The sequence below is a fragment of the Schistocerca piceifrons genome, chromosome 4 (genome assembly GCF_021461385.2).
Source record: "Schistocerca piceifrons isolate TAMUIC-IGC-003096 chromosome 4, iqSchPice1.1, whole genome shotgun sequence".
Taxonomy (NCBI): domain Eukaryota; kingdom Metazoa; phylum Arthropoda; class Insecta; order Orthoptera; family Acrididae; genus Schistocerca; species Schistocerca piceifrons.
The window spans coordinates 618,471,328-618,486,001 of NC_060141.1; the positions used below are offsets into that span (position 1 = coordinate 618,471,328).

At 38.4% G+C, this 14,674-nt stretch overlaps 1 protein-coding gene across 2 annotated transcripts in view; it reads left to right on the forward strand.

Annotated features, from left to right (window-relative positions):
- The first annotated feature begins 10,136 nt into the window (after positions 1-10,136).
- Positions 10,137-14,674, forward strand: part of LOC124794989 (transcription factor 25) — a 139,321-nt gene continuing 134,783 nt past the window's right edge. For both annotated transcript variants that reach the window (XM_047258735.1, XM_047258736.1), the window contains exon 1: positions 10,137-10,443. In XM_047258735.1, the coding sequence (XP_047114691.1) occupies positions 10,306-10,443 (138 nt within the window). In that variant the 5' untranslated portion in view covers positions 10,137-10,305. The remainder of the gene's footprint in view (positions 10,444-14,674) is intronic.

Sequence of the window (14,674 nt, forward strand, 5' to 3'; positions counted from 1 at the left end):
CTGCACAATGCACACATGGTATCACCCACTCCAAGCAAAATTGGTCCCAGATTTTCGGAACTTTTTTTTGCTAAAACACAGTTCAGTTCAGGTCTATGATATACGAGTTCTCCTAACAGAACAGTCAGAGCACTGCATAAGCATCCTGACAACATTCAGGCAACATGAATTGTAGCCACCAATTACTTAATGGCCACCAGACGGTAACATGTATGAAAAGCATACCATGGTGATACTCATATTGGCCTGACACAATTAAAGGCAATGAAGCATGTCTGTAGGGCGTATGTTCAACACATTCAAGTAGCTTGCCCCCCCCTCCCTCCTACCTCCTCACAACTGTAACATCATTGGGATTACTTCCATACCAATTTCGCCAAACTATTTTTACACTTCACCTACGTCTACACAAAGACTTGTGAACCTCTGTCAAGTGATTGGCAGAGAATATTTAGGCACAGAACTATGTGTTAGGGGTTTTTCCATTTCAAGTAGTGTATGGAACACAGGAACGATGGACGTTTTAAATGATTCACAACCAATTCTTTCCCATTAACATTTCTAAATGGTTCCTAGACAATTCACTAAAGTCTGAAAAACACGCTACATGCAATTTACAACTTGTATGAGGTTTTCCACCAGTGTATGCCTAAAATATCATGAGAGACAGATGGAAGAATTTGACAGTGTTAAATTTTTGGGATTATAGCTTAACAATAAATTCAACTGGGAGAAGCATACCAGAGAATTGCTGACATTTCTAAACACTTTGCCATTTGCTGTGTGAATGGTGTCAGACATAGGTGATATAAAAATCGAAAACTGGCATACTATCCTTACTTTAATTCCATATCATACAGGCTTATTTTTTGGGGTGACATATCAAGCAGAGCTAAAGCTTCCAATTTTTAGAAACGTCTAATAAGACTTGTTTGTGACATGAAGAGGAGAAAATCCCACAGAGGCCAGTTTAGCGAATTAGTGATATAAACTACTGCTTATCAGTATATTTAATCCATAATAAAATTGATCATTAAATATAGCTCCGTTCATGGTATTACATAAGAACGATTTCCACAATGATTTCAAGTCACTTACTTTGTTCCAAAAAGGTGTCCATTATTCTCGAACACACATTTTCAATAAAGTGCCAGCAGCCATAAAAAGTTTAACTACCAATGAAGTTCAATTTAAGAGGAACCTTAAAAATTTATTGGTGACTAATTATTTTTACTCCACTGGCGGATTCCTTTATAGAACCAACTGATATCAGTATATTAATAATGTCACATAATGTGAGTGTCAATACAATCTGACTTTTGTACAAATTCAATGCAGTAATGTGATGATTGTAAATAAGTGTTGTAAAAAGATTATTCTAAATGATGATTTATTGCTGCAATAGCCTAAGAATTTTCATATAAACATTGAACATTTGTATATTTTGTGACACCTAAATTGTTACCTTCCAAATAAACCATTTTTGATTTCTTCTTCGTCAATGAGGACGATTTGACTTCCGATCTGTGTAAAGTACATTACCACATTCGTTTTTCATTGTAAATATTTATTACATACTCTTGTTTTTTTTTACTTGTTGTAAATCCTGCAGGAGCTGCTCACTATGGATTTGCTAGAATGAAATGTACATCTAATCTAATTTAATGCAATCTCTGTGTTTAGTGTAAATAGTCAAATTTTGTCTTTACAATCCCTCCTGGAGCAATACCTAATGGGCTGAAGAATATTTTTAGATTTTTCACTTAATACTGAGTCTTTAAATTTTATAAACAGGCTGTCGTAGGAATCTGGCAATTCACGCTTTTCAACATTTCTATGACACTATCCCACGAGCTGAACAAATATGCCACCTTCTTCAAGGGTGTTCAATATCCTCTGTCAGTGCAGTTTGGTATGTTCCCCGCACACTTGACCCATGTTCTTAAATGAGACATATCAATAACTTGCAAGCAGACTCATTTGTAGCCTTACTGCATTTTCTCAGTATCCTGCCAATGAAATGAAGTCTGCCACCTGTCTACCTAGGACTGAGCCTGTGCACTCGTCCTGTTTCATACCCCTACATAATGCTACATCCAGAGATTTGCGTGAGTTGGCTGATTCTAATAATGAATTATGATATTGCTTTCATAGCATAGTACGATTTTTCGATCTGTGAATTGCATATTTTTTCTTTTCTGTACATATAAATCAAGTTGAGAACCTTAGCACGACTTTGGAATTTTATGAAAACCGTTATTTTCGGCATCCAAGCTGACTGATAAAGAGAAATTCTTTCTGTTTGAGATACCTTATTGAGTTAGAATATATTCTGGAATGTAAAGCAGATGGGCATCAATGATATTTGACAGTAGTTTCGCAGATCGCTCGCAGGCAGGTGTGAACAGTGTTTTTTTCTCAAACGCTTTACACAGTTTTTTGTGCACTGTATCTGCAGTGTGTTAGGGTTAAAATGGGAGCTAATTCAGCTGCAAATTCTGTATAGCACCTGACAGGGTTCCGAATGGACCCTTCATAAATGTTTAGTTTTAACTGTTGCTCAACGCCACTGATGTCAATATTTGCATTAGTCATCTCTGCAGTGGTGTGAGATGTAAACTGTGGTGTACATCTGTATCTTCCTTAGGATAGGAACATATAAAAGCCTCATGTCAGTTGTTGTTGTTGTGGTCTTCAGTCCTGAGACTGGTTTGATGCAGCTCTCCATTCTACTCTATCCTGTGCAAGCTTCTTCATCTCCCAGTACCTACTGCAACCTACATCCTTCTGAATCTGCTTAGTGTATTCATCTCTTGGTCTCCCTCTACGATTTTTACCCTCCACGCTGCCTTCCAATGCTAAATTTGTGATCCCTTGATGCCTCAAAACATGTCCTACCAACCGGTCCCTTCTTCTAGTCAAGTTGTGCCACAAACTTCTCTTCTCCCCAATCCTATTCAATACCTCCTCATTAGTTACGTTATCTACCCACCTTATCTTCAGCATTCTTCTGTAGCACCACATTTCAAAAGCTTCTATTCTCTTCCTGTCCAAACTGGTTATCGTCCATGTTTCACTTCCATACATGGCTACACTCCATACAAATACTTTCAGAAACGTCGTCCTGACACTTAAATCTATACTCGATGTTAATAAACTTCTCTTCTTCAGAAACGCTTTCCTTGCCATTGCCAGTCTACATTTTATATCCTCTCTACTTCGACCATCATCAGTCATTTTACTCCCTAAAAAGCAAAACTCCTTTACTACTTTAAGTGTCTCATTTCCTAATCTAATCGCCTCAGCATCACCCGATTTAATTTGACTACATTCCATTATCCTCGTTTTGCTTTTGTTGATGTTCATCTTATATCCCCCATTAAAGACACTGTCCATTCCGTTCAACTGCTCTTCCAAGTCCTTTGCTGTCTCTGACAGAATTACAATGTCATCGGCGAACCTCAAAGTTTTTATTTCTTCTCCATGGATTTTAATACCTACTCCGAATTTTTCTTTTGTTTCCTTTACTGCTTGCTCAATATACAGATTGAACAACATCGGGGAGAGGCTACAACCCTGTCTCACTCCTTTCCCAACCACTGCTTCCCTTTCATGCCCCTCGACTCTTATAACTGCCATCTGGTTTCTGTTCAATTTGTAAATAGCCTTTCGCTCCCTGTATTTTACCCCTGCCACCTTCGGATTTTGAAAGAGAGTATTCCAGTTAACGTTGTCAAAAGCTTTCTCTAAGTCTACAAATGCTAGAAACGTAGGTTTGCCTTTTCTTAATCTTTCTTCTAAGATAAGTCGTAAGGTTAGTATTGCCTCACGTGTTCCAACATTTCTACGGAATCCAAACTGATCTTCCCCGAGGTATCAAAATTTCCATACGCATGTTAAATACATTTTGTTATTGCAGGAAAAAATGAAAAATGAAAAGAAATGGTATGTGACATGCCAAAGTGAGATCACAAACATCTACACAGGCAATGTTGAGTTATTTCCTAAGCACTTCCAAGTCAGTGCCAGTAGATGACTAAGGCATAGCAAAGCATCTACTCAAGTGCCCATAGTGGACTGTTCTTCAACTGCTAAAGCCAAGACATCCTGACAAGAGGCAGCAAAATCAGCCTGCTTTCGAGGAGGCTCCTGAGCTTGGACAAGGACATTTGGTTGTCAATTGCCTTGGCTCCCAATGCAGATGTCACAGCTCTTGGGTGCAGGCTGTATACTGTAAAGTTGAAACTTCCAAATGCAGCAAGTGACAGCTGTTCTGCAGGAAATGGGTCATCCAAAGTCGCCATCAACAGGAGATCAGTGATAGCTACTAGTCACAGTTGACATCAGGCAGTACTCATGGCCCCCATCAATGGGGCAACAGCAATACTGGGTGCGATCCCATCTGCTGCCAGCAGAACTACAGCAGGAACCCAATCTACAGCACTCCAACTACAGTGATCCCAAGCATAGGACCTCTCGCCTCGTAATACTGAAGCCACCCCCACATACATGACATGTGCTTGTAGGTTCAGGAGACCCAGATCCTGGGTGACCAACTCTGCCATATATCCTGGGATCTCCCATATTACAGAATTTTTTTTAGTCTTTCCAGCTACATTATTGGCCACCTGTTTCTCCCACATATTTTATCAGCAATTACTTTAATAAATATTAATCTGGTGAAATAGTACAGATATTTTGGTAAGGGGAGCAGGAAAGCTAGCAACAGCTTTTTGTACTGTCAAATACAATATCAGCTACGGAAGTTGGATTGAGGACGTAAATTATCGAAGGATGTTGTCCATAACTCTTATTTGGAAATGTAAACAAGTAGGCCTTCGTGTAGGCTACACATAATAAATATATGAAGTTTTGTTAAATCTTATTGCTATTATATTTGTGTATTACACACCATAAAAACTAAATTGTAATGTTCAGATTAGATTAAATTCATAAACCCAAAAATGTGTTGATCCTCACATGTGTGGAACATGTCAGAAAACAATACAACAAACATATTTACAATACTTTAGTGTAACACTCATTTCTGAATGTACACAACAAATTACTGATATTACACGCTTTTACACTCTAAAAACTTTTTTTCAGCTTGTGGAATTATCCTAAAACACGATACTGTATTATATAATAGAGCAAAAGTGTGCAAAGTATGCCATTTAACTCTCCATTGTCACCCATTCCAGGAAAATGCGATTTAGTTTTGCAATTGAAATTTATTGGAACCAAATTTCCCTTAAACCTCCCTTACAATCATGGCTGATCATTTTTTTTAACATCACGATCAAACGTTGGTATCACTACCCAGAGATTCCATATCTACCAATACGCTTAACGACAGCACCACTACCTAGCAGCATCAGTATCCACAGCATTTTTGGCCACTGCCAGGACCACCAGCACCACTACTTGCGGACGCTATTATTGTCGCCAACTGCGCCACAACCTTCCTACATGGGTTGGAAGAACGTAGCATAAACCTGCATGCAGTTAGCAGGAATGGGATCAAATGTACCACAGCAACAGTCATAGATCACAGTATACACGCCGCCCCCCCTCTCCCACCATACACTGCAGGCATGGAAGTAGACCTTCATGAGAAAATGGAGGGGCTTGATTTCCCATTAATTTCTTTGGAAAAGCCAGCACAAATTAGGAAACTACTGCCATTATACACTTATCTTTTGGGGGAGATACGGAATTTCTAGATATTACAATAGCGATGTGGAGGGGGCAAGCATGAGAACACTGCTATCTCCAAGTATAGTGCTCACAATTGCATTGTGCACAAGAGCCATGATCAGTACTGACAGTGTCGTCTGCATGAGACTTGTATCAGGTATCAGTTCTGGCACTGGAGATCACTGTCCAGTTCATTGCTCTGAAATCATTAAACCGATGTCTGTTCACATTTTACATTCCTTTGGCTGTGAGTGCAGATTAATGTACGTGTGATGGCTGTCTACTAGAATTTGGTAAGTGTTTCACTGGTGACAACTCGTTATCTGGACGCAAAAAATCATGGAACATTCTCTGGTCTTTGCATTTTGGGAGTTTATGACGAACTTTGCTTATGTTTTGTGTATTTGTCAGTCCATTTAAATGAAAATGCAATTGCTCGTCCATGTCACTGCGTGTTCACAGCTCCATACACCTCTCTGTTCTTAGAAGTATGCGATAGAACTAGTGTGTGTCATAAGTTGCTCGTATTCTATGACACTGAAGATCGTATGAAAATGGCGATCGGGTTGCGAAGGCATCTAGAGATAACTCTGGTAGAAACGATGTGCTGCAGGGTTTATTATATGTCGCTGGACATCCATCAAATAATATATCATTAAAAAGTCAGTGGAACTAATTCTCCATCTACATTGGTCCAAGTGTTCATCTGTACAAAAATAAGTACTGTGACATGTTTATTGATACCCATATAAATTGACTCTGCTGTTCGAAAAACTGCAGGGACTTATTGGTTTCGTATGTGATGAAAAATGTTATTTAAAGGCAAGAAAACATTTTATTAGCTTTGTAATTACACCCTGGAAACGAAAAAAACCACAGTTACTGAAAGAAAAAGCAGAAGTTACACACAAGCCAAGAATAAAGATATTGATACCAGAGTCATGGAGCAACACATAAACATAGACCTCAAGGAATTTTTTTTCTTTTCTTTTAACACTTCCTCCAAAAGAAAAAAAAATCATGAAATTATTGCTTTACTTTCTGCAACTGACTTGTCCATGACACTGCACCACCAGAGTACTTTGCAAGAATTCCAGTTGTTGAACGCCTGCGAAATCTACATCAGCGTAAATCTTTAATTCTTCATCGATTTTGCAATACTTTGGCATTCTTCGGACGGTCAACCAGCACCCAGGTGTTGTTTTTCTTTAGAGATTGAGGTTCTTCACTGATAGCTTGCATCCATTCTTCCTTCTCGTTTGACTGCAAAACATTTTGGATCTTTGTATTCAAGTGCATCAACATACAAAATTCACCACTTTCCATCCAGGTTTGTTTTCTTCGTTGTCTTTTATTCTTCTGTTTCTCTTCATTAGAAGATTCAGCAGCTTCTGCTTTTAGAAATTCTGTTAATTCATTATTTTCATCAAATTCACTCGTCTCTTGACTTTCTCTAGAATCGAGAATGCCAATTTTTTCTTCAGTTTGACTTCCTCCAGAAGTGTACAGCCTAGGAGATTTACATTGGTCGTCTTTAGATGAATTCAGATTATTAAATTCTTCCTGAGGGACTTCAAATTCAACATGATCACTATATTCAACATGATCACTATATTCAACATGATCACTATGTAAATCACAAACAATTTCTGGCTTAAATTTCACATCGTGACTTAACACCACTTTTCTTTTAGATGGAATACAAACTCTAAACCCATCTTTGTCATTAACATATCCAACAAGTCGTCCAAAAACTGCCTTATCATCAAACTTGGAACGGAATTGTTTGTTAATGTGAACATAGCAGCCTGTGCCAAAAATTATGAGATGATCAAGTCGTCCTACTGGTCGATTAAACCATAGTTCATAAGGGGTTTTATTTTCAACTGAAGATTTTCCAGTACGATTTATTAGGTAGACTGCTGTGTTACATGCCTCTGCCCACAACCCATTAGGTAATTTACTCGGATTTAGCATTGACCGGGCAGCTTCAACAATGGTCCTATTTTCCTGTTCAGCCACACCATTTTGTTCAGGAGTGTAAGGAGGAATCAGTAGCTCTATTCCCCTGTCTGCAAGCAGTTCACTGACATTCTTATTGTTAAATTCTTTGCCACCATCACATCTAAATTGTTTGACAACATGTCCATTACTTCGTGCTTCATTTAAAAACCGCTTAAGCACAGTACACACTTCACTTTTGTGTTTTAAAAAGAAAATTCGACGAAATTTACTAAAATCGTCTTTGAAACATACATAATAATGCTTACCTCCAAAAGATTTCGTGCTCATTGGTCCATTGACATCCGCGTGGATTAATTCCCCAGTACTGGTAGCGCGTATTGTTCGTGTTTTGAATGGCAGCCTATGCATCTTTCCAACCGCACAGCCGTCACAAAATTCACTCTTGGCATCTTCCACATTATTGTTCATTCCTTTTAAAATATTCTTCACATGTTGTTTATTTTGATGACCAAACCTTTCATGGTACACTTGCAATGTTTCGGATGAAGTCATCAAGCTCACACGATTCTTTTTTGCATTTCTAACAACACGCATGTTCAACACATAAAGTCCATTTTTCACATAACCTGTCATAACAATATTGCCACTGACCTGTTTTCGAACACAGACATTATTATAACTAAAATTAGTACTGTAGCCTCTGCAGGCAATGGCTCTCACAGAGAACAGATTAGCACTTGCATCAGGGACGTAGAAAACATTGTCCATTCTAGCATTGTACCATTTATTGTTTCGTCGAATTTGGATGTAAACTGTTCCTTGACCGTACGCACACATTTTGACATCTTGTTTTCCCAATGAAATGACTTGAGGAACATCAAATTCACTATAAGAAACAAAATACTGTTTGTTGGGAGTGATATGATTTGTTGCGCCACAGTCGCAATACCATTTATTTGGGTCACTGTGATTACTGGTACACACACCCATAGCGTATGAAGTAAATACAGTGTGTTCACTTTCTCGCTTCTTCTCTTTTCTTTTATTGCTGTCACGAGTGCTCTGTGGTCACTCTGCTGCCCAGTGACCTAATTGTTTGCATACATTACACGGAAACTTCTATTTTAATTGTGACTTCGTCATCTTTACTTGCTGATGACTTGTTTGCCGTTTTCTTGTTTTAGAAACGACAAAAGCTGCTCTTCCATTAATGTCTTGTTCACGCAGTTCAATAGTACAGAGTTTTTCAATCAATAAATTCAAGCTTTGCTATTCTGTCGGTATCGTATTCCAGAGATACATAAAATTGTCGTAGTCTTTTCGCAGTGTAGACAAAATTCGACCATTTAAGATTCTTTCAGATAGCGTATTTTCTTCATGTTTTGCTAATTCGTCCTTCAGGTCCACAAACAACTTTTGCAGTTTGGCCGCATGTGCACTAATATCTTCCGTTTCATCATGTTTAACACGGAAAAATATTTCAATCAACATATTCAAACGCTGAGTACTGCTACGTTCAAATCGGGCGCGTAATTTGTCCCAGATTTCTTTAGCATTCTTGCAAGTTAAGACGAGTTCTGCAACAGATTGACTTAGTGCACTTGCTATAAGACTTGCTGCCTTTGCGTCGTCCTTGTGCCATTCCACATACGCTTCCTTTTGTGCACTTGTCGGATCTTGCGGCAACTCTAGACGTTCACGTGTACCGTTAATAATATCTTCTAGTCCATATGAACGCAGCACCATAGAAATATGCCATTTCCATTTGGCCCAGTCGTCAGGTCCTTCAAGCTTATCAATGCTGACCTTATAATCGCCGCTAGCAGTCATGTTTCTTTACAGACATAGGCTCATTTCAAATATTGTTTTAATTAAACTACGTTGTTTGCCTTTACACGTGTACTGGGCCCATAACCAGATGAAAAATATTATTTGAAGGCAAGAAAACATTTTATTAGCTTTGTAATTACACCCTGGATACGAAAAAAAAAAACACATTTACTGAAAGAAATAGCAGAAGTTACACACAAGCCAAGAATAAAGATATTGATACCAGAGTCATGGAGCAGCACATAAATGTAGACGTCAAGGAATTTTTTCTTTTCTTTTAACAGTATGTACAGAGCGATTACTTTCCATTATAGTTCTGAGGAAGAAGATACACAAGGTAACTGCCGAAAGTCGGGGTGTCTCTTATGGCTCATCAGAGGAATCGGTAGTAGGGCTTTTACTTATCCGAGAATCACTTTTACAAGCGTATGGAACATTCATGGGCTTATCCTACAATTTACGAACAAGGAAAAATATAATTAATACAGGTATTTACATACTTATAGATCTAATTTGAAAGGGTGAAAGATGAGTGATCAAGATATTTTGAAATTTCGATGTATAATGTTAAAATCAGTAACTTCAGGTGCTATCCTCGTGTGTAAGTCGATTGTTGTTGCTGAAACGTCAGTAAGCAGAGATATTAAACACATTCGTAAAGTATTCGCGGAGAATTTAGAAATCAGTTCGTGGTTGTGGTTTGTGGAAATGTGCAGGTTCCCAACATCAATTTTTTTTTAAATATGTGGATAACACAATGATTTGATACATATTTAAAGGGATGAGCAGTCTACAAAAGTTGATTCCAGGATGTCGTCGCGAGTATTAAGAAAGTTACGTGGTGACGAGAACTTTGAAGAACCAGCTGCAAACAGCGAAGCAGAACTTGATGTGACTGTTGGAGGAGGGGCGAAAAGGAAAGATTTCAATGTAAATCCATATGATTTAGTAAGTATCTCACCGAAATCTATGCGTATTGTTGTGTAATGTTTGGTGGTAATCACTTCCATACGCTGTTTGTAATAGTAAACAAAATCCTAGAAATCATATTTCGAGACGTACCGTAATATATCAACCGGTCATTTACTTGTAGGCATAACAACAATGCTTTCCAAAACACATTGACAGAGCATATTGAATACTGAAATTAACCAGCTGGCAATCTACAAACTGCTGTTCAGTATCGAAAAAATATTTTCTTTTTGTAAGCTGCATGTTTAAGCTGGAGTGCTGGAAACTGCGCTACGAGGAAATCGTGATTCATTCTACCATGGTTTATGAATCCATATTTGGTCAGCTTCAGCAGAATTATTTTTTTACATTCAATATATAATGAGGAGCATGTGATTCGAAACCTAGCAGCTAGTCGTTTGATTTTGGAAGGTGGTAATCTCTGGAACAAAACATTTTCCTTGTCACATTTTTTAATCAACTGCTGGATTATTTTCCACACTAACACCTTGACCATGGTAAATGAAATAGTAAGAATGCATTCCACAATGCGTAGTTTACTGGAGAATTGCCCTGACATGTTAAAATTATCTGCTTGACTGTATTTGCTGTCCAAAGAGCCATTTAGCTCTCCTCACCACCAGAATCAAACTGTAGCTATCCTAATCCATTCCACAAATTTTAATGCATCTTCATTTTGCATATCACACGGCTAGAACATGATAGTGGACTCACCTTGCCTTTTGGCTTAATGACAATTTGATCTGCAGCATTTCCTGAATGATTGAAATGTGATAGATTGTGAGCTGACAAAGCCAGTGAATCTGAATGCAAAATAAATATTTTGGTAACTTATTGACATGTAGTGTAGCCTGATGCAGTAGGGTTAATAGGTTCTGTAGATTGTAATAGGTGCAAATTCGCTTTATGTATTGTAATTTGTTGTCCTACGTTGATACAGCTTGCAAGTCTACATTTTATATAGGCTAGTATGTGTCTGTTCTCTTCTTTAGCTACTGGACCTACCTTTTGGGGAAAAGTTCACATTGTTTCCTCTAAGCTTCTTACTTATTGAAGACGTACCAAAATTTTGATAAACATTTTATTGACAACATCTAACGCTGTCGTGTTACTATTTCTCAGACACAACAAATAGGCATTTGTAGGTTTATTTCTGACAGGTGACGGGGTTTTAAATTGGAGGATGTTTGCCTTTACAGCCAGGCAACTATTTCCATAGTTGTTTTGAGAATTTAGTTTTGGACTCCACTGTCCCAATAATTGCACTTTCGTGGTGTTTCTGCTGAGTAATGAAACTTTGTTATTATTAAGAAAGGCTAAAAACATGTTACAACATTCATTCACATGTGAGCAGTTATAGCATTCCTAAGGCTCACAGATTAGTCATACTGACTTTGGGGAAGACAGTGACTGTCTTGCTAATGGAATTAGTTCATTGCATTTTTCAACTTAGAACTATAGAAATTTTTGCGGCATGAAACTGAAAAATACAATGAAAACATTCTATCTACAGTTCTCACCCCACATCAGATTTTCATTGTTTTTGATACATAGTATTGTACTTTCCTTACAAAGGTAGAACTGTACTTCAGCATCACTGCTAAGGCTAAATGAATTTTTAAAAATTGAGAGTACTGTTGACTAGTGTGGCTCCACATTGTACTATTTGTATTTAGAAATTGTTATTTTACTGAGTTTTTGAGGATTTGGAGAATGGTAGTTACTAAATTACCAGAACACTGTGACCACAGAACAACAAAATTGTCTGAATGTGTGCCATAAAGAGATAAAGATTAGTGAAGAAATGTATCTTTGAAACAGTTTGTACATGAACTTGCATCCTCATGAATCACAGGATGTACACTTTCCAAATGAGACATTTAGGCACTTCTTACTATCCAACTCAGTGCTTTAGTTGCACATCTGTTTATATTTAGTATTTTCACTCTTGTTGTACAGTGTTAGACACACAGTCTAGTAATAACAAATCACTGTATCGTGTTGTGAAAACAGCAGAAATAAGTAGGTAAAGTCTGATGAACACTCCTGCTAAACATTGTTAGTTGGTTAGTGATTGACCAACTGGATTAGTCCATTCATTAGCAGCAGAGGTAAAATCAGTTTCTAGTTATCCCCTTTTATTTTTTGCATCATTTCATATCAAATGGTTTCCCTCAAATCAGCCAGAGATTTTCTTTCACAAATGACGTGTCGTATCGCTGGGTGCTCCTGTCGGGTAGACTGGACACCTGGTGCAAGTCTAGTTTACGCCACTTCAGCGGCTTGCACGTTAATGGTAATGAGATGGTGGTGGTGATGATGATGATGATGATGATGATGATGATGATGATGATGATGATGATGATTACAACAAAATACCCAGTCCCTGAGTGGAGAAAATCTCTGACCCAGCCGGGAATTGAACCTGGGCCCCATGGCATGCCATTCCATCGCGCTGACGACAAACCTGTCCATCCAAATTTATGTTCCACCTCTAATGATCTCGTTGTTGATGGTGCATAACACTTGTAATATCCCACTCTTTTTTCTCCCCCCCCCCCCCCCCCCCCCCCCCCCATGAACCATGGACCTTGCCATTGGTGGGGAGGCTTGCGTGCCTCAGCGATACAGATGGCCGTATCGTAGGTGCAACCACAACGGAGGGGTATCTGTTGAGAGGCCAGCAAACGTGTGGTTCCTTTTCAGTAATTGCAGGGGCAACAGTCTGGATGATTGACTGATCTGGCCTTGTAACACTAACCAAAACTGCCTTGCTGTGCTGGTACTGCGAACGGCTGAAAGCAAGGGGAAACTACAGCCGTAATTTTTCCCGAGGGCATGCAGCTTTACTGTATGGTTAAATGATAATGGCTTCCTCTCGGGTAAAATATTCTGGAGGTAAAATTGTACCCCACTCGGATCTCCAAGTGGGGCTACTCAGGAAGATGTCGTTACCAGGAGGAAGAAAAATTGTGTTCTACGGATTTGAGCGTGGAATGTCAGATTCCTTAATTGAGCAGGTAGGTTAGAAAATTTAAAAAGGGAAATGGATAGCTTAAAGTTAGATATTGTGGGACTTAGTGAAGTTCGGTGGCAGGAGGAACAAGACTTTTGGTCAGGTGAATACAGGGTTATAAATACAAAATCAAATAGGGGTAATGCAGGAGTAGGTTTAATAATGAATAAAAAAAATAGGAGTGCGGGTAAGCTGCTATAAACAGCATAGTGAACGCATTATTGTGGCCAAGATAGACACGAAGCCCATGCCTACTGCAGTAGTACAAGTTTATATGGCAACTGGCACTGCAGATGATGAAGTAATTGATGAAATGTATGATGATATAAAAGAAATTAGTCAGGTAGTGAAGGGAGACGAAAATTTAATAGTCATGGGTGACTGTAATTCGAGAGTAGGAAAAGGGAGAGAAGGAAACATAGTGGGTGAATATGAATTGGGGAGAGAGAAATGAAAGAGGAGGCCATCTGGTAGAATTTTGCACAGAGTATAACTTAATCATAGCTAACACTTGGTTCAAGAATCATAAAAGAAGGTTGTATACATGGAAGAATCCTGGAGATACTAAAAGGTATCAGATAGATTATATAATGGTAAGACAGAGATTTAGGAACCAGGTTTTAAACATTTCCAGGGGCAGATGTGGACTCTGACCACAATCTATTGGTTATGAACTGTAGATTAAAACTGAAGAAACCGAAAAAAGGTGGGAATTTAAGAAGATGGGATCTGGATAAACTGACTAAACCAGAGGTTGTACAGAGATTCAGGGAGAGCATAAGGGAACAATTGACAGGAATGGGGGAAAGAAATACAGTAGAAGAAGAATGGGTAGCTCTGAGGGATGAATTAGTGAAGGGAGCAGAGGATCAAGTAGGTAAAAAGACAAGGGCTAGTAGAAATCCTTGTGTAACAGAAGAAATATTGAATTTAACTGATGAAATGAGAAAATATAAAATGCAGTAAATGAAGCAGGCAAAAAGAAATATAAACGTCTCAAAAATTAGATCGACAGGAAGTGCAAAATGGCTAAGCAGGGATGGCTAGAGGACAAATGTAAGGATGTAGAGGCTTATCTCACTAGGCGTAAGATAGATACTGCCTACAGGAAATTTAGAGAGACCTTTGGAGAAAAGAGAGCCACTTGTATGAATATCAAGAGCTCAGGTGGAAACCCAGTTCTATGCAAAG